This window comes from Capricornis sumatraensis, chromosome 1 (genome assembly GCF_032405125.1).
Source record: "Capricornis sumatraensis isolate serow.1 chromosome 1, serow.2, whole genome shotgun sequence".
NCBI lineage: Eukaryota > Metazoa > Chordata > Mammalia > Artiodactyla > Bovidae > Capricornis > Capricornis sumatraensis.
The window spans coordinates 177,451,337-177,478,539 of record NC_091069.1 but is presented as its reverse complement, the minus strand read 5'-3'; the positions used below and the strand labels follow the sequence as shown (position 1 = coordinate 177,478,539).

At 38.6% G+C, this 27,203-nt stretch overlaps 2 protein-coding genes across 2 annotated transcripts; one reads left to right on the top strand and one right to left on the bottom strand.

Moving 5' to 3' along the window:
* Positions 1–2,270: 2,270 nt before the first annotated feature.
* FBXO45 (F-box protein 45) lies at positions 2,271–12,777 on the bottom strand. Its single transcript, XM_068987494.1, has 3 exons — positions 12,475–12,777; positions 6,804–7,160; positions 2,271–2,456 (listed from the first exon to the last, which is right to left on the bottom strand). Exons 1-3 carry the CDS (start codon positions 12,775–12,777, stop codon positions 2,271–2,273), a joined length of 846 nt encoding a protein of 281 aa, XP_068843595.1.
* A 1,275-nt stretch (positions 12,778–14,052) lies between these two features.
* On the top strand, positions 14,053–25,995 carry WDR53 (WD repeat domain 53). The gene is made up of 3 exons (XM_068982568.1): positions 14,053–14,093; positions 21,658–22,153; positions 25,388–25,995. The coding sequence occupies exons 2-3, from the start codon at positions 21,674–21,676 to the stop codon at positions 25,982–25,984; spliced, it is 1,077 nt and encodes a 358-aa protein (XP_068838669.1). The 5' UTR covers positions 14,053–14,093; positions 21,658–21,673; the 3' UTR covers positions 25,985–25,995.
* Positions 25,996–27,203: the final 1,208 nt, after the last annotated feature.

Genomic DNA, 27,203 nt, shown 5'->3' with positions numbered 1-27,203 from the left:
TTCTATACAACTACTATTGGTATCCGGTAACAATTTACCTGGTTATAAAGGAAAGCTCCTTACTCCCCTGATGCTCATGCTAAACAAGAACCTTCATTTTATAAAATTTGCAAATCAGATATTAAAGAATTTAAATCTCTGAGATAAGAATGGCTTTTTGTTAAATATTTAGGCAATTATTGGATTCTAGGTTCAATATGCAATAACCATGTGTTTCTGTTTTTCATTCAGCACCTTCAAAACTTTGTTACAAATCAACGTTTACTAATAAGACAAAACGTAAGATATAAAAAAAAGCTCTGAGCAAAAGCTCTTGGAATTGATCATATCCCAATCTAGTTTTCTAATTAGTTCAATATTTATCCTGAATCAGATCTCTTCTTTAAATTTTAACGTTTGCCAAACTGAGTTGTTCCACACCAAGAAAAAAATGCATTTCTGTAGCAGCTATATTCTCTAATATATTTAACATATAATTTCACTCTGTAGTATTAAATATGGTTCCTAGGAAGTTTCTTCCTTGATGTGGGTATCAAAAAGGATCTTTTACAGATTTCACCTTTAAGCAACATACCAAATATACAATAAATACTTCTGTACACCTTTCAGGTGGCAAAAATGAAATCTTTGCTCATGACTGAAATCCCTTGCTTCATGGGAGTACTAATAATATTAACTCTCAAGGAGCAACCCAAGAACCCCAGCCAACTGCTTGCTGTCCCTAATTTTATTAGATGCAAAACAAAATATGCATACAGCAAAACCTAAAAAGTACAAAGATCCCACTTGCCTTAGTCAATTCTTATCACAAAGATGTATCTGAAACCATACAATTTATACTTTCATACAGAAAGATACTTGTTTCTGTTTCTTTTCTAACAAAAGAAATTTTCAGTTCATGTATGTTGAATTATTAATTTGAAAAACTATTAGTGAAATCAGATTAGTCAAAAATTCTGAATAGGAATTAATGTTAAACTCTTCTACTATAATGAAACCTTCAAAATATTGCCAACCTGAAGTTTCCAGCACAAGGTCTTTTATTTCAAGTCCCATGGGGGCAATTATCTATAATGAGATTAAGAACATTCTTAAGCTGGGTTCAGGCTGGCACTGTTTCAGGTGGGTGAGTAAACATTTTCTTGACAACCCCAATGACAAGTTTGAGGCTTAGACTGTTGCATGATGTAAACAATATGAACTTAAAAAGATTATAATATCTACAGCATTATAAAGTTACAAAATAAAGGATCATTGATCAATTATTTTCTTAAGGTCTGTGACTAACAACTTTCATATTTGAGGCCTATAAGAACAAATGGCAATGTTCTTTATTCTTACAAGACACTTTCTCAGAAGGTCAAAAAAATAAAACCAGATACTATAAGATGCACATTATTATTACTGATATATGTATGATTAGAAATAGATTTGCCTTCCCTCAATCTTAGCCTGGAGACGAGGGACCTTTACAATAATTTTGATGGTTAAAAAAATAAATCAGACTGTAACAGCCATGGAAACTGTAAGCCAAATATAATACGAAACGAGCCGATGCAACACATCTTCTCTCAAAATCCTCTTCTTTGTAGTTACCAAACTGTCCCTAATGTTTTCCTAATTTTGTACCATGTAGTGGTTTTTAAGAAACTGAACAAAGCAACTCCTTTGCCCTGTTTTTTTTAACAGTTTTTTTTTTTACACACATACTGTATATACAACTTTTAAAATAGCTGCACAATTTTATATCTCACTGTTAGAGAAGTGCAGTCCAGGCAGACCATGCTTCTCAATATATTAAAAATATTAAATAAAACCCAACCAGTTTCATACTTTTCCAATAGTCAAGCTGGTTGGAAAAAAGGGTCTGGAGAAAAAACAGGCAGTTGTAAAACAGGATCAATCTTTCTTCACAAACACACTACTTAAAAACTCTTGCTAGTTCCTTATCTTATCCCTTTGACACCATCTCTATGATCTCACCTTAAAAGTTGGAAATAACACATTGCTAACTTAGAGACAAAATCTGTTGAAACATGCATATGTCAACTGCCCACTCAACCAACTGCAACCCTGAGGATTTTTCTGGCCCAGTAGAAAGAGGAAACACTAAGATCATCTCTGCTGTAGAGTTGCTTCTCCAGTTAACAATATCATGTGTTTTTCAGGATGTTTCTTGGGCATGCATGTATGACACTGTCACTTCATGATTCTACTTCCCACAAGCAGGTATCTCCTCCACTCTGTCTTTCATCCCAAGAAAGCCACTGTCATCCATCCAAAGGTTTTCCAAGGTAAACCAAAGTCACTTCTGTGTTGCCATATACAGCAGAAACTGCTGGATATAAGCAGACCTTTGGAAGTCCTCTAAAGGCAACCCCCAGGAATTCATATCCACGTTCAAAAGCTAGAGTCTTATCTTCCATGTCCAAGATGACTCGAATTCTTTCTCCTATCTGCAAACAGACATCAAAAGAAGGTTAGAAGAAACCCATCAAAGGCATAGCTAGAGGAAATTAAGTTGAAAATATTATTAAGAATATACATCTCAAAAGTTATCTAGAAAAACCAACCAAGTTATTTGGTCAGGGAGAAACATCGAGGAAAAGAACACACATCAATTTCATCACAAATGTTTTGATGGTCTTTTTTTAAACTTAAGACTTGTGTGGGATCAATATTTAATACTGAAAATTTTAATATTCTTTCTGAACAGTCCCAAGATTTTATTTATTCTTTTTAAGGGCTTTTTAAAGAAGGTTACCACTAAAACGTATAACTTGGCACATTTTACCAAAAAAGGCCCTCTAAATTTTCTCAAATTACTACAGTAAATGCATACAATGGAATGTTATCCAGCCTTAAAAAGAAATTTTAGTATGTGCTACAACATGAGTGGACTTTGAAAACATTACGCTAAGAAAAATAAGCTAGACATAGAAACACAAGTATTATACTATTCCACTTATACCAAGCACCTGGAATATTCAAATTCACATAGACAGAAAATTGAATAGAGGTCACCAGAGGCTGGGGGAGGAAGAAACATGGAGTTGCTGTTCAGTGGGCACAGAGTTTATGCTGGGGTGATGAAAAAGTTTTGGGTATATGTTGGGTATACATAGTGGAGATGGTTGCACAACCCTGTGAACGTATTTAATGCCAATGAATTATACACTTACAAATAGTTAATAATAAAGACTGTTGTGTATATTTCACCAAAAAAAAATACTATAATAAAACATTTAGCCATTAAATTATACAAAGCAGTTCTACATACAATATGGAAATTATATAATTATGAATTGTCAAATCTGGCTATAGGTTCTAAAGACATAAAATACACTTATTAAACAATCACTTTGTGGTCGGTCCGCTACTCTGAAAGGCCTGTTTGTTAAAAAAAAGAAAAAAAAGAGCAGCACTGATTGTTAAACTAAAGAGAAGCACAATTATCCAGTTCTTTTCACATATGGAAAAGTAAACAAAGAAGTAGCATGTTTTATCCTTATAATTTGCATATATTAGAGGTTGTTCCATCTATATACTTGGAAGCAGAAAGTCCTAACATTTTTCAATCAAAAATCATAATTGAACACTTTCCAGTTATGATATCCCCCAACTGCTATCATTATGTTCCTTCACTGTATTTCGTATCACAAACAACTACCAATATCTTTTCCTCTTTCTCTGCCCAACTCACAGATTAATCCCATTTTACGGACCTAAGAACTTCCAAATTACCAACATCATTACTTTACAAACAAAGCACAAACAACAACAAAAATAATGAGTATTTGTTGAGTGATTTTATATTATCTCATTTAAAATCTCACATCACTCCTAGGAGTTAGCCCTATTTTAAAGAAGATGAAATAAGAAAACAGAACCACTCCCCATGAAATTTTCAAGTTTGCTTTACCTTTGAGTATATAGCAAGCCACAGAACAAGGAGTAGAAAGGCCAAGTTTTAGGTGTCGGAGGACAAAATTTAGAGATAGATAGCCGCACAATTAGAAACTTAGAAGAACTCCAGAAGCAACAAAACCACAAAGAGGATGAGCCCCAAAATAAACTCTGCCCAAATCCTTGTGTGAGGACTGCATTACACAAACACAGGGAAAACCGCCAGGGAACCAGGCAGAAAACGCAGCAGCTAGAAGCCAAAAAAACTGAACAAAGACAATAACTGCTATATACAGTTTCAGTCCAGGCAAGTTAACTGCCTACTAGAACAAGAACACCTACAGTTTTCAGAACAAAGCAGTTTCTAAAGGAACTAAACATTCCAGAGTTATTGTATTGTCTACCAGGTCCAGTTTTCACCAGTTCTCAATTTAAAAAATGAATGGATATGAAAAGAAGCAGGGAAGTACAACTTATACACGTGGAGAAAAAAGAAGTCAGTAGAAACAGACTTCAAGTGGGCCCTAGATGTTGGATTTGGAAAAGACTTCAAAGTAGTTATTATAAAATATATACAAAGAACTAAAGAAAAACACAGTATTAATGAATGAACAAACAGATCTCAGTAGAGAAATGGAAACTATAAAAATGAACCAAATGAAAATTTTAGAGCTCAGGGGCACAATCACCAAAATTCACCAGCCTGACTCAATAGTGTTGAAATGACCATAGCGTTTAAATGACAAGAAGAAGAAAAAAAACTGAATTTAAAGATAGAACAACAGAAAGTAATAAATCCAAAAAACAGAGAGAAAAAGGGACATAGCTCCAGAGACACAGAGACAAGGAGAATATCAAGCAGTTCAACAATTACATTAAATATAAATGGACTAACTACTCAGATCAAAAGATTGGGTTAGATAAAAAGAAAGAGAGAAGCAGTCTGGGGGACTCATTTTAAATATAAAGACAAAATAAATGTAAAAGGACGAGGCAAAAGAGGTACTCCGCAATAGTAAACCTAAGAAACTTGGACTGGTTGTACTGACATAAGACAAAATAGACATAAACACAAGGAATATTACTAGAGTCAAAGAAGGTCATTTTGGGTTTCTCTGGTGGCTCAGTGTAAAGAATCTGCCTGCCAGTGCAGCAGACATGGGTGCAATCAGTCTCTGATCCTGGAAGATCCCACATGCTGCAGAGCAACTAAGTCTGTGCACCACAACTACTGAGCCTGTACTACTGAGCCCACGTGCCCCAACTACTGAAGTGCCTGCACCCTAGAGCCCGTGCTGCACAAGAGAAGCCACTGCAGTGAGGAGCCCACACAGCTCAACCAGAGAGGAGCTCCTGCTCGCTGAAACTAGCGCAAAGTCTGTGCAGCAGTGAACACCCAGCATAGAAAGAAATAAATTTTTTCTAAAAAAAGGTATACGTAACAATTATACATATGCATCTAATAACAATTTCAAAACACATAAAGCAAAAACTCACAAAACTGAAAGTATAGACAAATCAACAATTATAGCTGGAGATTTTAATAGTCCTTAGTAAATGACAGATCAGGTAGACAAAAAATATAGAAAGCAGAAGACATATATATTGTTAACCAATTTGACCTAATTGTCTTTAATAGATTATTCTATCCAGCAACAGTATATATTCAAGTACACATGGACATTCATCAGGATAAACCATATGCTAGGAATAAAACATGTCTCAATAAATTTAAAAGGACTGTAATCATATACAGTATGTTCTTTGAAAAACAAAGAATAAAGGACTTTCACTTCAAAATCACGGCTAGTGACAGAACTTTATCTTCAATGATTATTAAGTCCAGACATCTTTCTCCTTAGTGTATCTGTAGAGCCTGAAAGAACAGTAAGGAAAGGATTCTATGAAAGAAAACCTTCCATACTTTTTTATACCTCAGGAAATGAGATATATTAGTTCTTCTACTTTATTATGCTTGACTTGAGGTCAATACTAAGGCTAGAACTTTCAAACCACACGTTCTTCTAAAATGTGCCATCTATAATTCTTTAAAATTTCCAACTTATCAGATTATTTTTTAGATTCTGCTGAATCTATGGTGATCATATAGCTTTTACAAATGGGAACTATAATTTTGATCCTAGAATAAAATGAATATGGCTGAAGGTTAAGATGAAAATAATTTTAAAATGCAGTAGTTTTGTCCAGTGGTTAAGGTTCTGTGCTTGCACTGCAGGGAGCAGAGGTTTGATCCCTGGTCGGGGAACTAAGATCCTACATGCCATGTGGTGGGGCCAAAAAACAAAAATTAAAATAAAAATGTAGTAGTTTGCCTGAACTTGCTTATCTTTATAGCAATCACTGACACCTCCACAGGCTTTGAATACAATCCACAGCTCAGTAAGTAGCAGACAAAAAGTATGTATATACATGCACAAAGGTGCATTTGTGGGGGTGAGGTATCTAGAAAAAGCAATTTAGATGTGCCATGTTGTAAGAAAGATTACAATCCAGAGTACAAGCTGGCAAACTCTGGCTCCTGGGGCAAATCTGGGTTGCAGAGTATAAATAAGGTTTTACTAGAATAATAAACAACAGAGTTGAACACTTATGAGAGACAGTATGGACCACAAAGTCTACATATTTACTATCTGACCCTGTACAGAAAAAGTTTGCCAACCCGATATAAAGACAGATTGCTCAGACTGAATATGTATAAGGAAAAAAATATTAAGATACTAAAAGATAATCAGAGTGGCCAAAAAAGGCCAGTTACACTATTTATTTAAAAATTACCAAAAAGACAAATAATGCTGCTATATAAAACTTTGTAAATTTAAAACAAATTAAGGCATGATTTAACAAAGGCTCACTTCAGAAAACACTCGGTTTCTCACCTGATATTTTGGTGCATTGTTGCATTGTGGAAAACTGCCATTGACTTCTCCATTATGTAGTAGATTATTGTCCACTAGATTCCAGCCCCAGCTCTGGTCATCGCTGCCCAGCAGTGCCACATAACCTTGGCACTGCATGGGGGCTCGTTTTGTAGCAATTCCAATCACTGCCACAGTGCCCAGAGGGCCCTCCCACCACACTTCCCACGCATGGCGGCCCTCACTGAAACCGATCTTGGTCCTTGCACCATCAGTGCTCTGAGCGATGGGGTTTCGATGTAAAGTAAAGCCATTCTTCTTAATGTATACATTCCTGGAGCAGTCATTAGTGCTGAAAGCATGTTGGAAAGCACGTATCTGAAAAGATGACCAAAGAAAGAGAATTTTATTTTTCTTAAACATTAAAAAGTACCCAAACTTTAGGGCACATGTTTTTAAACAATAAAATTATATATTTTAAGTACTACAATAAGTATTTCTCAAAAATGGCTTTTTGGGGATGAGACACTAACACAATAAATTACACAACATTAAAGATAAAAGTGCCAACTGTTTCATTATTGACCAAAATTTTAAATCACTGTATAATTTCTCCAAATAGACTTAAGACATCAAAAGATATACACAGAAATCCTTATATTTTAGAGGGAATACTGAGATGTTTTTGGGTGACATAATGATATTTGGGAACTGCTTTGAAATATCCAAGAGTGGAGTGGGAGATTGGACAGGGTAAACGTGAAACTAGGCTGCCCATGAGTTGATCCTTGGTAAAGCTTGGTGATGGGTATAGGGAGGTTGTTCCCTCTACTCTGGTTTATATTCCATATTTTTACATTAAAAAGTTCAAATATGTACAGTTTCCATGTAGGCAATGCTGTCATCAAAAAGAACGGTATTTTAAGTAAAACAGGGAACTCAGTCACATTAGCTATCAAAAATTTTAATAACCACAAACTATCTTAGATCTCTGCCTCCTTGCTAGGTATTACTCATACACTAAGACATCACCACTCTCATTTTACGAAATCAAATAATCCCCTAGATAGCATCTAAATTCAACCACTAAAATTTATAAAGAGATAGTCATTAACAGCAGCTACCATTAACAGGTTAGTTGACTTTCAGTAATTACTAGTCTTTGAAGCTTCCAAAATAAAGACAGTGAGAAAATTATTACTGTATCATTTCTCATGTTTTGGACTTCCCTGGTGGCTCAGACGGTAAAGCGTCTGCCTACAATGCGGGAGACCGGGGTTCGATCCCTGGGTCGGGAAGATCCTCTGGAGAAGGAAATGGCAACCCACTCTAGTACTCTTGCCTGGAGAATCCCAAGGATGGAGGAGCCTGGTAGGCTATAGTTCATGGGGTCGCAGACAGTCAGACACAACTGAGCGACTTCACTCACTCACTCTCATGTTTTAATAGCTTATAGCTTTTTGGTCTGTATGTTTTTCAGAAAATCCCTTCTTTACTCAAACTGTGCAGAAGCAGTTGAAGGCTAGGATCTATTGCTTTAGTTAATCTGAGAAACCAATTCTAGAATCAGAATTTCAGCATAGGAAAGACCTTAAGAACTTTACCTAGTTAAACTCAGGAATTAGGACACAGGCATAAAAGTCAACATGTAGTCAGCATAAGCACCTCAAAGATAAGTCAAACATCCAGTCCCCGCATCCAGTGTGCCATCCCCTTTGCCATCAGTGAGTACTTCACTGTTTAACTGTTGTACACCATCAGATCACAGATTAAAACAAAAACAAAAAACCTCTTTGGTTCAGGTGTCCCATGTTTTCATAAGGGGGATGTAAACCTGAAGTATATCTTATTTTTTTCTGTAACTATTCTTATTATAACAACCTGAAAGTGCTATACACATCCCAACCATTTGATTCTAGCCAAAAAATATCTTAAAAAAAAATCTAATCTAACCTAAATTTATCAAACTTTTACAGGAAATACATGAGAACATGTTAAGCAAAACCACAGGAATGAAATCAGCAAAATCCAGACTGAGGATTATTCTCTACAGGGTAAACACCTGGGTTTCTTCAAGAAATAAACTGCAGGGGTGAGAGGTGGGAGAGACGGAAGGAGTATCTGCAGACTAAATTAGCCTTAAGAGACGTATCAACTGTCATGAGAACCTTACATAGATAGATCTTACTTACATAAACTGAAAACTAAAGACACAGCATTTGACATTTTTATGAGAAAGCTGGAATTTGAATGCCACACTTCCCATATTAAGGGGTTATTTATTTATACTACAGATGTAATAACGGTTTTGGGATTTAGTGTCCTTATCTTTTAGAGATAATATGAAAAATGAGATAAAATGAAAAATACACAAATAAAAACAGTCTATAGTTCTTGCTATGCAGTCTCATACACAATATGGATTTTGCATTATAGCAAACAGCTTTCAGATCTAGTTTAGGATGTAAGTTTGAGATTTAGAGAATTACAATTAGATGTCAAGTATTACTGGAATAACTAATGTTACTTGGTAATATGTAAAATACAAATTTCTAAAAAGAAGTCAAATCCTAATTAGACTGACAACTCCAAATGCTTTCCAGTTTTACACTGGCCCAAGCCTGTTCTTACCCTTTCCTCAGTTACCCTTGCTCCCTGGAAATCATATTTGACTCTTCCTTCTTCTTCATCCCACCTCACCCAGTCAGTTGTCCATCTATGTGGACTTGTTTTCTTGCAATTTCTCTCCCAGTTATCCTCTTCTCTGCTCCATACCTTGAATACCTCTGGTACAGAAACCAACCCCTGCCTTCTTGAATTCATCTTATGGACTACTAGTTTTTCTAAAGCACAGCTCTTACTTTGTCATTCCTTTGTTTAAATTTTGTGGTTTCCAGCTGTAAAACAAAGCCTAAACTACAGACTGAAGCCTGTATGTCAAGGACCTCCATGATATCTCTAGTTTCAGCTTACCTTTACAATCATATCTCCCACTACAATTCGATCTAACCTATTTTATATCTTTAGCCTTCCCTCTAAGCTACAAACTATAACAGATGCCTATCTGAAAACTCTTGATGTCTTAACACTGTAAATTCTGTGCTACCAAAACTGAACTCATTGTTATTTCTCCAAAATCTAGCCCAGGTAATCCCTATATTACGTAAGCCAGATACCTAGAAGTCATCCTGAGCACCTCCCTCTTCCTCACCCTGATTTCAAATCTACTGCCAAGTCCTGTAGCTTTTATTTCCTAAATTTCTCACCATCTCTTGTTCTACATACTTACTACCATACATATTTCGAAGGTTCCCCTCCAATTGGTTGTCCATTCTTAAGTCACAATAACCTCCTAAAAATGTAAAACTATCACATCACCAACCCCCATACTCCTAACTGTCCTTCACTTACAATTTAAAATGGCTTCCTTTTGCTTGGCTCCAGTCCACCTCTTCATCTTTATCAAACTTGCCTCAATTTTGCTCTCTGTGGTCCAGCCACACTGATTATCTTCTGTCACTCATACTCACCAGGTTCCCTCCTGGAAGGCTCTTCTCTCTTTCTCTGGCCTATTTATCCTTTTTTTTTTTTTTTCTGGGTCTCAGTGTTATTTTCTCAGAGAAAGCCTTTCCTGACCTCACTACTTAGGTCAAATTCTCCACTACTGACATTCAGAGTACCATGGATCTAACCTTCATAGGACTCATCACAAATCACAAAGCATCCATAAGCATTTGTATTTGTTTTTATTCAGCATTGCATCTGCAAAACTGAACATAGTACCTAACATTCTTTTTTTTTTTTTAATAAAAATATATACTATTCAAATCCTCTGCCTTCCACTGTCTTGCTTTTTGTTCAGGGTATTTCCTCTTAGTAAAATGTTCATATTCTCCCCATTTTAAAAATTCAGCTCAAATACAATCTCAATCTCAACCCTTCTAAAGCTGTTCACTCAACTTGTGAATCTCTTTCACTAAAATTCCAGTTTCTAACCAATAACCACTAGTTATTTCTGTACATTTTTTTTCCTCTTCTCCTAGACTGAGGACTTTCCTACTAGGCTATGTATATCCTTCTCAATTAATCTTTTATCTTCAAGATATTCAAGAAAAGTCCTGCAACATCTGAATGCACAAGTCTATAATACCTACAGTTCCAGTGGTACAAAGGCATACAAAGTATTAAAATTTATAAGCCTCTGCAAGGATACAGAAAAACAGGTAACACAGGCTGCCTCCAATCTGGATGGTGGGGGTATAAGGACTAAAGAAAGACATTTTGCTTTTAGATCACTTTGCTTCTTTTCAACACTGACTCACATGAATACATTATTTATTACATATTATTACATGAATCTTGAATCATGTGAACATGTCTATTACAGGCCAACTACAAAAATGTCTTAATTTAAAATAAGTAAAAATGATAAACTTTACGGAAAAATAAAAACTAAATAAGATTCATGAAACCTATATGTTTATTAGGCACAGTAAGACAAAACAATCTTCTGCCCTCTACTATATGAATTACAATTATTATCCATTGAGCATCTACTAACTGTCCTTGCAACTCAACATGTTATTTCACTTAATAGATAAACAATTTGACATATTTAAAAGTAGTAATCCTTATCCTAACCTTATTAAACTGAAACCTATTTTATTACAGAAGACTACTTTTACATTTATTTCACATGGAAAAAATTTTTTCCATGTGAAAATTTACTTACTCTGGCCCCACTGGCAGTCTAGCATTAAAAAGATATGTTTTCCCTTTTTTAGTTGTTAATGTATTTTTATGTTTACCATATTCTAGATCAGACTTTATCCTCTCTCATGTATACTCTTGGTGACTGCAATCCTAAATAGCTGTATCCATCCAAACTCAACTCAAGTTTACAGCCATTTGTTTATATTGCTTGAGGAATGCTCTCAGTCCTACTAAGATCTGTTGCTTAACATTTTTATTTGTATATGAAAGCAAGACTAAGCACAAGAGTCTGGCAGCGGGGGGGAGAAAGGCACCAAAAATGGAAACGGCATGTTGGATGACAAACAGAACATAAGAGACACAGCAGCAAGGTGGAACTATGAAAAAGTTGGCAAGGCAATAGCCAGTAATAGTGGGACATGGCAATATTACGACTGTTAAGTGGCGCCAATGGTACGATGTTCTATTCGAAGCCTTTATCTTTAAAGTTAGCAGATGCCTTGGACCACACTTATTTATAAGCCTGTAACATAGCGGAGGGAATTTAAGGTACTTGGGCAAAAATAAAACAGTTATAAATCAGAGCTTGGAAAACGTGAGGTGAAAGCAAAAATCTTAGAAACTAAGTCAATAAGGCAGCCGAGATGATCTAATAAAGGACAGAGAGAAAAACAGGATTCGAGTACTGAAAGCTACAACAATGGCCTGTTTTTAAGGGAACAGACGGTGGAAAGCAGAATGAATGATGGAAATCAAGGATGGAAAACCATCTGATCCTTTAAAAAGTACATCACGGAAGTGGGGTGGGTTAAGGAGCAGAACTTCAACCCAAAGAGATCTTTATGGCGGGGGAGGAGAGGTAAGGTACTGACTGGAGCGGTGGGAAAGCGCTTCTGACTCAGAAGCTTAGCTGAGAAACACTGAGAGCTGCGCGGAGAAGCGGGACAGGGGGCAGCGGCGTGGCGCGGGGCTCCCTCACCTTGGCCTTGTAGCTGGGCAGGTTGCAGAGGATGTCCGTGCGCAGAGCCTCCTCTGCCAGGCTGCGGGCGCACAGGCTCCGCCACACCTCGCTGTTCTCATCGCCGTGCAGGCAGCGGTACCAGTGCTTGCACACCAGGGCGCAGCTCCGCAGCTCGGACAGCTCCAGGTAGGAGAACACCAACTCCAGCACCCGGCTGGGCAACCGGCCCCCGGCCCCAGAGCCCGAGCCGGCGCCCGCGCCGCCGCCACTACAGCCAGCGCCGCCCGAAGCTGCCCCAGCCCCCGGGGCCGGCGCCGCCATCGCCTCACCAGCCGGCCCGAGGGCCGCCGCCGCCGCCGCCGCTTCCCCCCGTCTCTGCTCCAGAGGCCAAGCCTCGCCTTGAGACCGGAGCAGCTCGCTCACCGCCCCTTTCACAGCTAACCGCCCGGCCCCTCCAAACCACTCCCGCCCCTGCCCGGGGGCGTCCGCCGCGCGCCCCGCCTCACTGAGGGCAGACGCACCGACTGCACGGGCGTCCCCCGCCCCTCCCCCGCGGCTCAGCGCGGTCGCCGGAACCGCCCGACTCGTACGGCCTCCCCGCGGCGCGCCCGTGGCTCCGCCATGCGGGTTGAGGGCACGAAGCAAGGACGCACGCCCAGCTCGCGCGGTTCCTCTCGGCCCCGGATGTGACTATTTGGCTGCGGCGCCTCCCGCCCTACGCTAGATGGGATTGGGCGCCCGGCGGTGAGGTCATCGCCAGGCGCCTCGGTGGGAAGCGGGAAGCGCAGGTATGAGGTTGGCGCGGGTGGGTTTCAGGCTATCCTCCGTCTTTCCCCCTTTTTGATCTAGTGGCCTCGCGTTGGCTTTTTTGGTCCCCTTTTCCTATAAGGTTTACCTGAGTCATTTGCGTTCCTGCTTGACCATTCCACCCTAACACAGGAAACTTCCCTCTCCTTACTAGCCAGTCCTAGCTCCGCCACCTTGAGTTTGAGTTAGATCTTCCTTTTCCTTCGGCAGCTGAGGTCGTGTTTTCCTGGTCAGGCCCTCTTGTTCTCCCTTAGTCCTGTATGTAGCGTGAGAGGTCGCTACATTTGAACACCTGCCGCCCCCCTCCCATGTTTGGGTAACCTTAAAGCGCTCTTTAAGTGCTACATTATTTTGGACAAAATATGGCCTTTCCCAGTCTTTCCTACTAACCCACCGGTTAGTAGGCGAATTGAGGTGTGTTTTTAACTAGTCATTCTACTAGGGACAATGACATGGAGGCTATAATTAAGAACACTATTTGGAAGGGAAAGAATTTCAGCATTATTTAGTCATACTAGTTTTCCTAGGTGGCCAGAACGTTTTCCGACAGCCTTTAAAGAATGCTCGGTAAGAGAAAATAATAACCATCATGTAAGACAGGCAATCTACTGGGGCCCTTTACGGGAGAGTTTATATAACTCTCAAAGCAACACTGCAAAGTAATTGTTAAATAGGGTTCACAGATTCCCTTAGTAGTTAATTCCACCAGTTAATTCCAGTCTTTCCTTTATGTAGTAAGGAATCTTTTCGAAAGCTCTCCTGCTGTGAATAATCCATTTCTTGTTTTCTAGTAAAAACAAAAGAACAGCACCTACCATCTCTACTCTCTGGTAAGTGGTGTTTGATTACTACTTGCCAGTCCCTTCTTCCTAGCTGTTTTTTCCTCCACGCTTAGTCACCCAGATTCTTTTCTTTCTTACTAGTATCAGTGCCACAGCCCTTCAACCACTCACTTTGGAAAACTGAAATGTGTAAAGAAAAGTTGACCAGTATACTTATTACAATGATAGTGACTATCATATTATTTAAACCTCAGGCTAGGGGAATTTATTATTCATTTTTCAACTTTCAGCTATCCCAGGAAGGCAGTCCATGTTTTGTCTGGAAAGGCACTGAAGTTTCTTTTACATCTTCAAGGATAGAGTCGGTCCATCCAAGAAGGTGACAAAGAACAGACAAAATGAACAGCTTTAAAGGCACAGTCACTTGAAAAGGACAAGTGGGTACATGGAGATAAGACAGGAGCAATTATTTTAGAGAGCATTTGGTTATTAAAGACATTGGCCTCTATTCTGTCTGCCCTGGTTAAGTGAGAGAGAGCCTTTGAAGGATCTGATGAAATAAATCTAGTCCAGTTAGTGAGGTGACTTTTTATGGCAAAGTACCCCCAAGTGGCCCAGGTAGGATTTCAAAGTAGGGAAAGCTTTCCTTTATCACTACCTCCTGTTTTCTTTCTTGCCTGCTCATCACCCTCTGGACCATGTCCCCTCGCCCCATGTTCAGTACCTTCTTTCTGCCCTTTGGCTGCTTAGAACTTCCATCTTAGCACTCCACCCTTCATAAAAATGTTTTCAAGGTACCCCACCTTCCTCATGCCCACACTCCATAATCTCATTAGGTGCTGGAAGAAAGGACTCTTATTATCTCACAATAGGAAATGACTAATTACTGTGCTTGACCCTTCAGGCATCTACCTTTGAGAAGAGAAGCTTGTTGACTTGATACCTGAGTGGAGATAGTGGCACTTAGCTACTTCCAGGTAGCTCTCCAGTCCCAGTAAAACAAAAACAAGAAACAGCAGTTTGCCAACTCATTTCTAAAAGATTGTTTTGATTTAACCCATATGTAGTTAATTTTTCCCACTACCTTCTACCACAGCAGTCTGATTAACACTTTTTCATTGAATATTTCAAATAATAACAAATAACTTCAATTTTGTAGATTAAGTAAACAAGTGATTTGGGTCAGGAGGTGGGGGGGTACGCTGGTTGAATCCCTGATCAGTACTCTGGGTGATTAAATGCCTCAGAATGTATGGATTTCTGGGGCTTTCCCAATTCTTTTTTCCTAATATTTCCTGTAATAGGTCTCTATTTTAATTTTTCTGACTAGCTGGGTAATCAGTGAATATTATCCATGTGGTGTAGACATTGAAAGTGAAAGTGAAGTCGCTCAGTTGTGTCCTACTCTTTGCGATCCCATGGACTGCAGTCTACCAGGCTTCTCTGTCCAAGGGATTTTCCAGGCAAGAGTACTGGAGTGGGGGTGCCATTGCCTGAAGTTTCATTTGTTCTTTACTCTGGTGGGTAGACATTAAGGCAGAACTGACCTTGGACTTGTTGGGAATAACAGTCCAAGAGATACTACTGCTTCCATTATGAAATACTACAGGAACTGTATTGCTGTCTGTAGTAGTCTCTTGAAGTGCAAAACTCATTTATTGCCTAACTTCTTACACTTTGGGGTGGAGTTTAACCAGATGTATCTTTAAAATTGAATTAACCTTTTCTGGAAAAGAGTTACATTAGGAAGAAAACCTAAAACTCTTGTCTGCAAGTCAGCCTTACTTAGGTCCTCTGTGGGTAGATCTGTGATGGAGAAATAGAAGTACTAGAAACCCTGCCTTTTCTTAGTGAAAAACCTAATATTCCAACAGAGATCCAAAACCTTTATGGACACAAAATCCTAAAACTGTAGAGGGCAGACTTCTCGACTTTAAAGTTAACTCATTGTAGAAAAATTAAAACTCTGACTTAGGAATAAATGATCAATACTTTAAAGATTCATGACATAGTTAAACTGGTTGTAACTTAAATAGCCTTTTCAACGATTAATTAAAAATTCATATTTTTGGTTAGGATATTGTCTCTATCATGTGAGTCAACAGTCATCACAAATGACAGTTCCTAAGCCTAAATATTAATACCTTTCATTTTAAATTGTGTTGAGTGTCCTTTTTCCTTGATTTATCTGGAACATTCGGCAAAAGTCCTTGTTATGGTTTGTTGTTGTTCATTCACTCAGTTGTGTCCGACTCTTTGTGACCCCATGGACTGCAGCATGCCAGGCTTCCCTGTTCTACACTATCTCCCGGAGTCTGCTCAAACTCATGTCCTTTGAGTGGATGATGCCATCCAGCCATCTCATCCTTTGTTGCCCTCTTCTCCTCCTGCCCTCAATCTTTCCCAGCATTACACTCTTTTCCTATGGGTCGGCTCTTTGCATCAGGTGGCCAAAGTATTGGAGCTTCAGCTTCAGCATCGGTCCTTCCAATGTATATTCAGGGTTGCTTTCCTTTAGGATTGACTGGTTTGATTATGGTAGAAAATTATTTAACTACTATTTCAGTACTTGTCAGCAAAAATCGAATCACCAGAGTTCCCTGTCTTTATCTGCCTGAGGCATTTCCTATCCAAACCTCTCCTTTAAAATGTATTTGCTTCAGTCTCTATTTAATTAGTTTTTTCTGTTTACTAATTGAGTGCTTCTGCTAAAATTTTTAAAATGTATTTTTGTCTTTTTTATACTTTGTTTTGTATATGAAAAATGCTATATCTGATTTTGTGATTATGTTTCTGTTACTTTGATTACTATTCAGTTCAGTTCAGTTCAGTCACTCAGTCTTGTCCGACTCTTTGCTACCCCATGAATCGCAGCACGCCAGGCCTCCCTGTTCATCACCATCTCCTGGAGTTCACTCAGACTCACGTCCATCGAGTCCGTGATGCCATACAGCCATCTCATCCTCGGTCTTCCCCTTCTCCTCCTGCCCCCAATCCCTCCCAGCATCAGTCTTTTCCAGTGAGTCAACTCTTCGCATGAGGTGGCCAAAGTACTGGAGTTTCAGCTTTAGCATCATTCCTTCCAAAGAAATCCCAGGGTTGATCTCCTTCAGAATGGACTGGTTGGATCTCCTTGCAGTCCAAGGGACTCTCAAGAGTCTTCTCCAACACCACTGTTCAAAAGCATCAATTCTTCGGCACTCAGCCTTCTTCACAGTCCAACTCTCACATCCATACATGACCACAGGAAAAACCATAGCCTTGACTAGACAGACCTTAGTTGGCAAAGTAATGTCTCTGCTTTTGAATATGCTATCTAGGTTGGTCATAACTTTCCTTCCAAGGAGTAAGCGTCTTAATTTCATGGCTGCAGTCACCATCTGCAGTGATTCTGGAGCCCAAAAAAATAAAGTCTGACACTGTTTCCACTGTTTCCCCATCTATTTCCCATGAAGGGATGGGACCGGATGCCATGATCTTCGTTTTCTGAATGTTGAGCTTTAGGCCAACTTTTTCACTCTCCTCTTTCACTTTCATCAAGAGGCTTTTTAGCTCCTCTTCACTTTCTGCCATAAGGGTGGTGTCATCTGCATATCTGAGGTTATTGATATTTCTCCCGGCAATCTTGATTCCAGCTTGTGTTTCTTCCAGCCCAGCATTTCTCATGATGTACTCTGCATATAAGTTAAATAAGCAGGGTGACAATATACAGCCTTGACGTACTCCTTTTCCTATTTGGAACCAGTCTGTTGTTCCATGTCCAGTTCTAACTGTTGCTTCCTGACCTGCATACAGGTTTCTCAAGAGGCAGGTCAGGTGGTCTGGTATTCCCATCTCTTTCAGAATTTTCCACAGCTTATTGTGATCCACACAGTCAAAGGCTTTGGCATAGTCAATAAAGCAGAAATAGATGTTTTTCTGGAACTCTTTTGCTTTTTCCATGATCCAGCGGATGTTGGCAATTTGATCTCTGGTTCCTCTGCCTTTTCTAAAACCAGCTTGAACATCAGGGAGTTCACGGTTCACGTATTGCTGAAGCCTGGCTTGGAGAATTTTGAGCATTACTTTACTACCATGTGAGATGAGTGCAATTGTGTGGTAGTTTGAACATTCTTTGGCATTGCCTTTCTTTGGCATTGGAATGAAAACTGACCTTTTCCAGTCCTGTGGCCACTGCTGAGTTTTTCAAATTTGCTGACATACTGAGTGCAGCACTTTCACAGCATCATCTTTCAGGATTTGAAACAGCTCAATTGGAATTCCATCACCTCCACTAGCTTTGTTTGTAGTGATGCTTTCTAAGGCCCACTTGACTTCACATTCCAAAATGTCTGGTTCTAGATTAGTGATCACATCATCATGACTATCTGGGTCGTGAAGATCTTTTTTGTATAGTTCTTCCGTGTATTCTTGCCACCTCTTCTTAATATCTTCTGCTTCTGTTAGGTACATACCATTTCTGTCCTTTATCGAGCCCGTCTTTGCATGACATGTTCCCTTGGTATCTCTAATTTTCTTGAAGAGATCTCTAGTCTTTCCCAATCTGTTGTTTTCCTCTATTTCTTTGCATTGATGGCTGAAGAAGGCTTTCTTATCTCTTCTTGCTATTCTTTGGAACTCTGTATTTAGATGCCTATATCTTTTCTTTTCTCCTTTGCTTTTCACCTCTCTTCTCTTCACAGCTATTTGTAAGGCCTCCCCAGACAGCCATTTTGCTTTTTTGCATTTCTTTTCCATGGGGATGGTCTTGATCCCTGTCCCCTGTACAATGTCATGAACTTCATTCCATAGTTTATCAGGCACTCTGTCTATCAGATCTAGTCCCTTAAATCTATTTCTCACTTCCACTGTATGGTGATAAGGGATTTGATTTAGGTCATACCTGAATGGTCTAGCGGTTTTCCCTCCTTTCTTCAATTTGAGTCTGAATTTGGTAATGAGGAGTTCATGATCTGAGCCACAGTCAGCTCCTGGTCTTGTTTTTGCTGACTGTATAGAGCTTCTCCATGTTTGGCTGCATAGAATATAATCAATCTGATTTTGGTGTTGACCATCTGGTGATGTCCATGTGTAGAGTCTTCTCTTGTGTTGTTGGAAGAGGGTGTTTGCTATGACCAGTGCATTTTCTTGGCAAACTCTATCAGTCTTTGCCCTGCTTCATTCCGCCTTCCAAGGCCAAATTTGCCTGTTACTCCAGGTGTTTCTTGACTTCCTACTGTTGCATTCCAGTCCCCTATAATGAAAAGGACATCTTTTTTGGATGTTAGTTCTAAAAGGTCTTGTAGGTCTTCATAAAACCGTTCAACTTCAGCTTCTTCAGCATTACTGGTTGGGGCATAGACTTGGATAACTGTGATATTGAATGGTTTGCCTTGGAGACAAACAGAGATCATTCTGTTGTTTTTGAGATTGCATCCAAGTACTGCATTTTGAACTCTCTTGTTGACCATGATGGCTACTCCATTTCTTCTGAGGGATTCCTGCCCGCAGTAGTAGATATAATGGTCATCTGAGTTAAATTCACCCATTCCAGTCCTATTACTAATTACTATTAGATCAGTGGTTTTTTTGGCAGTCTGTGATTTTGTATGTGTGTGTGGCTAAAAGTGGGAGGAAACAAACTCGTGTTGGGAATAGAAACTTTAAGCAGATTAAATTATTCTTCAAAACAGTATTTGGAAATTTATCTCTGTACAATTGAACTAAATTCAGGTGTTATATCTGAAAATACTAAAGCAACTATTGTAGTTTCTTAGTAGATAAACTCTCCTTTGTCTTGTGGAGTGAAAAATTTGTCCAGATAGATTTGTTTGCTTCCTTTTGTCTGATCATTTAATTGTATAAATTGCCCCAGTTTCCTTTTTTGCTTTACCCAGGAGATAATTAGGCTTCCAGGTGGCAGTAGTGGTAAAGAACCCGCCTGCCAATGCAGGAGACATAAGAGACGTGGGTTCGATCCCTGGGTCGCGAAGATCTCCTGGAGGAGGGCATGACAGCCCACTCCATTATTCTTGCCTGGAGAATCCTACCCACAGAGGCACCTAGTAGGCTACAGCCTAGTTGTGGGAAGGGTTGCAAAAGACACACATCTGAAGCAACTTAGCAGCAACAGCAGCAGCAGGAGATAGTTAAGGCAGAGGGTAGTAGTATGTGGCAATTCCAGTTTAGAGAAACAGGCTGCCTAGCATATCAGGAATCTAAGTAATGGACGTAAACGCTACTGCTTTATAAGTGGATGTAGGTGATACTGTGATTTTTAAAAAATGTGAGTATATTTAGAAGCAGTAGTGAATTATTAGTAGCTTTTGGTTATGTTCTGTACTTTCAAATACAGATTAAACCTGTTATCAAGGAGAATTGTTATAAAAAGGTCTTCATTATTTAGAAATTTAGGATTGTTTTATTTTAGATCCTAAGTACAAACCCTGAACGGGTGACTTTGGGGAAATTATTTTAAATTTCTGAGACTCAATTTAATTATCTGTAAAATGGAATGATACCAATCAGAAATGTTTTGAGAATAAAATTAAATAATGTACTGAATTAGTCTCCAGTGAGAGGACCCAAGGGTTTGCATTTTTAACCAGTTCCCTGATGATAGTGGTATAGTACAGGTTCTCAACGGCTTCCGTGGTGGCTCAGTGGTAAAGAACACATGTGCCATGCAGGAGCCATGGGTTTGATCCCTGGGTGAGAAAGAGCCCCTAGACAAGGAACCTACTCCAGTGTTCTTGCCTGGGAAATCCCATGCACAGAGGAACCTGACGGGCTACAGTCCATGGGGACAAAAAGAGCTGGACTTAGCTTAGCGACTAAAACAACAGGTTCTCAGATTCTAGCATACATCAGAATCACCTGGAGGGCTTGTTAAACCACATTGTTGGTGCTGACATCAGAGTTTCTGATTCAGTGGGCCTAGAGTGGGGTCCAACAATTTATATTTCTATAAGTTCCTGGGTGATGCTAGTGCTGCTGGCGACCATACTTTGAGGACCATTGGTGTAATATATATGATGCCACTTTGACTAGCCTGATAAAAGTAACCAAAGTGACAGTGATAATACTTTTGTTGAGTTCTCATTACATACCAGGCATTGTTACATGCACTTGACATTTATTATGTCATTTAATCTTATCTTATGAAATGGATGTTATTATTACCCCTATTTTATCAAGAAGGAAAGTGGATCATAGATTCAGTAACTTGCCCAGCTGATAGGTAATAGAGCTATTCAAACCCAAAGAGTCTTAATTCCAGAACTCATTTTTCATAAACATTATTCAGATAAAGGATATAACCCGATGATTGTGTGGCCCTTTCTTAAAAAGGACTTTTCTTAATTTAAAATAAGTGTATTTATTGTTTATTCCTATGTGACCCTCACATCAAAGGCTGGAGGACCAGGCTTATCTGGGTACCTGATTGCAAGGAAAACATGTAGGCACGTGCCACAGTTTTGTGTTAACCAGGCCTTGTAGGCTTGATCTTCAAATGTCTTTTTATTGATTGAGTTTTTTAGATGTCTTTTATTTTATAAGTGAAATATTAAGTTTGTGTCTTACGAAGTTCTTATATAAAACGTGAGATTATAGTTTTCCCCCCTCTTCACAGAGTTACCTGGGTCATTATGGCAGTCAAGTGGACTGGTGGACATTCTTCTCCTATTCTCTGCCTGAATGCAAGTCAAGAAGGGCTAGTGGCTTCTGGAGCAGAAGGTGGAGATCTCGTGGTTTGGGGTGAAGATGGGACTCTTTTAGGACACACGTGCTTCCAAGGGGCAGAGGATGTTACCAACGTCTTATTTTCTCCATCCTGCCCCACCAAACTCTATGCCTCACATGGAGAAACCATTAGCATACTGGATGTCAGGTCTCTGAAAGAACGCTTGGACGATTTTCATGTAAATGAAGAAGAAATCAACTGTCTTTCATTGAATGAAACTGAAAACCTGCTGGCTTCTGCTGATGACTCTGGAACAATCAAAATCCTAGACCTGGAAAATAAGAAAATTAGCAGATCACTGAAGAGACATTCCAATATCTGTTCCTCTGTAGCTTTTCGACCTCAAAGGCCTCAGAGCCTGGTGTCATGTGGACTGGATATGCAGGTGATGTCTTGCAGAGAGTACATGGGTAATTTCTAAATGGGACTTGCTAATAGAATCAAATTATTGATCGGGCTAAATATGTCTTGGCATTTTCTGTTTTCTACTGACATGCCTTATGTATTTAAGAACCGTAAACTTTATGTCTACTGAATGTTTAATGCTAACTTGACAAAGTCCAGTAGATTAACAAAGTAATTATTAATCTTTTTCTCTATGCTTTTTCTAAAACATGAGAATTCGAATATTTGATTCCAAACATCTGTTTAAACAAAGGACCATGCTAAATACAGAGTTTATCACCCACTCACTCTCCATAAAGTTTGTAGTTTTAAAAAAAAAGTTAGAGGGCCTGAATCTATTACTGTTTTTACTCTAAATCACTGGAGTGAGAATAGGCATGGCTTCCCTTTGGTGATCACTTACCACTTTACACTGCTTTACATATATTAGTTTTCTTTCTAATCACACCCTGATGATACTGTTTCTTTTTTAGAAATGAGGAAACTGAGATCCAAATTGAGTTTTCCCACAGCTATCTGAATTGGAATTCAAACCTCAATCTCAGGTGGGAGGGGGGTTCATGTTTGGGAACACATGTAAGAATTAAAGATTTTAAAATTAAAAAAAAAAATTTTAAAAAAAACAAAAAAAACCCTCAATCTCTCTGACTTCAAAGCCTATATTTTTTCTCTGTGACACCAAAGATAGTTATTTAAATAGATGATATGTGTGCCCAACACTGCTCTAGGCATTTAATCTACTTTCTCAACTGCTTATAGTATCTTACAAGACTCCTTGTCACTTCCAGGCCAGTGATCTTTACCACTCCTCTATCCTTCACACCTCCTTATAATTTAGAAATAAATGAGACTAATTTTAGTTGTTGTCACTCTGACTGCTACTGGTCTTTTTACTAGGAAGAATCAGTGGATGTCCTGCTGCGCTGGGGTAGCCCCCAAACAATTAAAAATTGTCCTACCAAAAATTTGTAGTGCCTCTGTTGAGAATCATTTTACACCTACAGGGCACAGTGATCCCATGACATCAAAATTCCTTTTCTACTCCTAGGTCTTGCCCAAAACTTTAATAAATTTATATTTTTCTACACTAATGGAGATAATCTGCTTACTTTGTTGGGCAGAAAGACCTATACAACCAGTCAGATATCTGTTTTAAGTAGGCGGATTGTACAGTGTCTCTTTGACTACTCATTCACTCATCCTTAAGTTATACCAGTTTTCAATCACTGGTTCATTAACTGTGTTAGACATGGCAGTCAACCAATTAGATGTATAGCAGTCACAAATTAGACAAGAAGCAGGCATCCAGAATTTACCATTTTACCTCCAGTTCCAGATGAGAAAGTTTAGTGCCAGGCAGGTGTTAGAGAATACTCTAGGAAATAAATATATTGTGAAAAGAAGTCTTTTGGGTTTTTATTTGTCAAGAATTGCTAAAAATTCACTATAGATTAACTGCTGCATTGGGTTGTGATATATAATAAGAGTGACTAAGATAGTACAGTCATTACTTCTGACTGAAATTCTTTAACTGGAGTTGAAAGTATAATTTCTTCCAGTTTACTTCTTAAAATCTGGTTATCTGGTATTTTTCTGAACTTTAAGAATAGCCAGCCTATGGAGGGGTCCAAGAATGTAGGTGTAATAGTGGAAGGGAGTTTTTATCAGATTAATGATGAGAGTTATTTATCTCTGAACAAGGTGTTTTATCTCAAGGCAGGAACTAAATTATTGCCACACATAATAGATAAGTTCAACATACCTATCTTTGTTATTAGAGAAATTATAAAAATTAGATCCTTTGATTTAGATAGGTTTAAGTAGAAAAAGCTTACTCAAAGAAGCAGGGACCTTAAGAATGAAGTGTGATTTATTAAGACACTTGAGACTACTTAATCTTTTATTAAATAGACACAATATTCATAATGTATTTTTAAGGTATAAATAATAACACTAAATAAATACATGTGAACCCACCACTCCAATACAGTTTTTTCTTGTAAGGACATTTGGAAATTTGAAGCCGTCATGAATTTCTGTAGCATACACACTGGTTTTCTTTATCCCTCATTTCCACATTTGAAAGTAAATGGTTTCAAGTTTTCTTCTTTCTGGAGTTTGAACAGTCTCTAGGACCAAAACCTAAGTATCCAGATAGTGGAAGAGCCTTTTTTTTCCCCTTGAAAATGAATCTTTTATGTGGAAAGAAATGTTTTTGTATGAGAAATTTTTGAGCAGGGTTACTTTGATATGCTTGCATTCATGTCTGACTGTCACTTCTTTTGAAAGTAGGCTGTCTTGAAGGAAGTTACTTTGAATAGCAAACCAAACCTTGGTATAATCAGCAGTGGTAATATTTTCAGTTCAGATCTGTGCTTTTGACTAAACAAGGCCATGCTTATCCTAGTGTCCCTTTTAAATCATGAGCCATAATTCAGGGACGGTACTAGATGGTGAAATAAAGCTGTCTTTTCGCTCTGAAAGTATAAAAAAATATTTGCTTTTTCAAGTTGGTTGCTCTAGGAAGACAATTGCTGAAGTTTGGAGAAAAATCAATCCACAGAACTTATTGTTTTGTTTTAAATATTTTTAAAATCACATTTTATCTAAATCCACTTAGTAGGTCTAAGATCATGGTAGAGAACAACAGTAAAAAGCCAAGTATACCAGGATGTCAAATTAACAGACTTGTTTAGAATTTCTGCTCCTTTCTACAGGTACTATGCCAGGCATTGAGCTTCCCTGGTGGTGCAGACAGGAAAGAATCTGCCTCCAATGTGGGAGACCAGGTGTTATCCTGGGTTTAGTTTATTTAGTTGATAGGTATTTCTACTTGTAACAAGCATAGGCTAAAATTAATAAATTTCCTCATTTTTAGTTTTACTTGTAGCAGTCAGGGTAGGATGACTTAAAGAAATTGGCATCTTGCTTAAGAGTTTGGATTGCACATTAAAGGGTTTGTTGATCCAGAGTTACTCAGGATCTTGTGTTTAAATTATACCTTCCTTACTGCCCTTGGCATTCCAGTTTTGGCACCAGGGTAGCATCCCGCTGGCATGTTGTGGTGCCATCTGAATTTTTTTTTAATATTGCTGGGAATGTATCCTGCTAATCATTCTCAGACTAGTTTGGTGATTTTGTTAGAAGCAGAATAAGCATGTTCGTGAAACAAACTATTTAGAACTCTAACTGTGTAACTTCCACTTACTTAAAGGTGATGCTGTGGAACCTTCGGAAAGCCCGGCCACTCTGGATTACAAATTTACAGGAGGATGAAACAGAAGAAATGGAAAGTCCACAATCACCTGGTCAGCTTTTAAACCCTGCCTTAGCCCACTCTGTGTCTGTGGCATCGTGTGGCAATGTTTTTAGTTGCGGTGCAGAAGATGGTAAGGTTCGAATCTTTAGGGTGATGGGAGTCAAGTGTGAACAGGAACTGGGATTTAAGGGCCATACTTTGGGAGTTTCTCAAGTCTGCTTTCTGCAAGAATCCTATTTGCTGCTTACTGGCGGGAATGATGGAAAAATAAAGCTGTGGGATGTAAGCAGTGAAATTGAAAAAAAACATAAGAGTCCAACCAAGCATACTCACAGGAAGAAAACCAAAAGGGCAACTTACACCAAGCAAGGTGGAAACACTCGTGCTTCAGTAACAGGTGAAGATGAACATGGCAAAATTTTACCAAAGTTAAGTATTGAACATGGAGAAAAAGTGAACTGGCTCTTAAGTACAAAAGTAAAGGGGTACCAAAATATATTGGTAGCTGATCAAACTAGTTGTATATCATTGTATCCCTTAAAAGAATTTTAAATCCAATAAAACATTTGAAAAACTGCAGCAAAACATTTTGTAAGTTAAAAAAAATCCTGATTCTTTGTTTAAACTCTTTGTCATATGTGGAATAATAGCATTGCATAACGTGAGCAAAAGGAGATAATTGGGTAACACTTCATATGGTAAATGAAATATTAAAATTTGGTGAAAGAGAACGAATATTCACTGAGTCCTGATTGTGCTCCAGCATTTTACATGTGTTTCATTTCATATTCCAGATCAATGAAGTGGGTGACTTCCTTCATTTTATTACCACAGGAATCAAAACTCAGAGATGTTAACTAACTTGAGGATCCAAGAAAATTGCAGGCACGATTACTTACCTGCAAAGGATCTTCATTGTCTTGTCAAGCTCTTGCCTTAGGAAAGCTCACATCCTGATCCAAACATGGTCACCGCATTAGTTATAACATTAGTAATTCCAGGATGTCATGAGGATCTTTACCAAGTCGAAAGAAGAAACCTGTTCTTGCTTGTTCTGTGTAAAGCCCAGAATACTTTACTGACAATCACTTTTTGCCATTTCTAAGAAAAGTGTTCCAGGGTCAAATCAGTTTAGGATATTAGGCAGCCATCCAGGCTGTGATGCTGTTGGGACCAAGAATAAGCTGAAATTATGAATAAGCAGAAACTCTGACTAAGCAGAAGATATGAGGTAGATAGAAGAGGTTGAGAATAGAAGCCAAGACATTGTGTCAAGAGTAAGTTTTCATCATGCCCTGGATTGCTGATTTTTCTGCATGTTCTTTCAACTTCAGCTTTAACTGCCTACTCTTATGTTCAAAGATGTAAAGAGAGAATCTGATTAGTTACCATTAGCTCTGATACAATCACCTCTGATCAGGAGGATGTTGTCATTTAGTATCAGTATTGCCAAAGGAGCCCCCACAGGTAAGGGAGCTAGTTCTCAGAGACGAAGAGTAAGGGTTGTACTTATCATCCCCAAAGATCTATAACCAACTTGATATTTTGGTAAATTTACAATGTGAAAATTACAGTGTGAAATTACAACGTGAACAGGTGCAAAGTGAACTCTTCTTAGGTCAGTCATTTTGCTACAGTTTGGCTTACATTCTCAAGCAACACAGTATACCTAGATTAGTTAATGAGAGCTTAAAGAAACACTGGTAAAGTAAGCAAAAGAAAGTGCCATCACCTTGGCTTATAGAGAATCGGGATACTTTTTTTTTTACAC

Coding starts and splice junctions, on each gene's coding strand:
- FBXO45 (XM_068987494.1), bottom strand. CDS start 12,777: ATGGCGGCGCCGGCCCCGGGGGCTGGGGCAGCTTCGGGCGGCGCTGGC. Junction 7,161..12,474: donor TGCCCAGCTACAAGGCCAAG/GTGAGGGAGCCC, acceptor TCATCTTTTCAG/ATACGTGCTTTCCAACATGC. Junction 2,457..6,803: donor ACAATGCACCAAAATATCAG/GTGAGAAACCGA, acceptor GTCTGTTTGCAG/ATAGGAGAAAGAATTCGAGT.
- WDR53 (XM_068982568.1), top strand. CDS start 21,674: ATGGCAGTCAAGTGGACTGGTGGACATTCTTCTCCTATTCTCTGCCTG. Junction 22,154..25,387: donor CATGTGGACTGGATATGCAG/GTGATGTCTTGC, acceptor ACTTACTTAAAG/GTGATGCTGTGGAACCTTCG.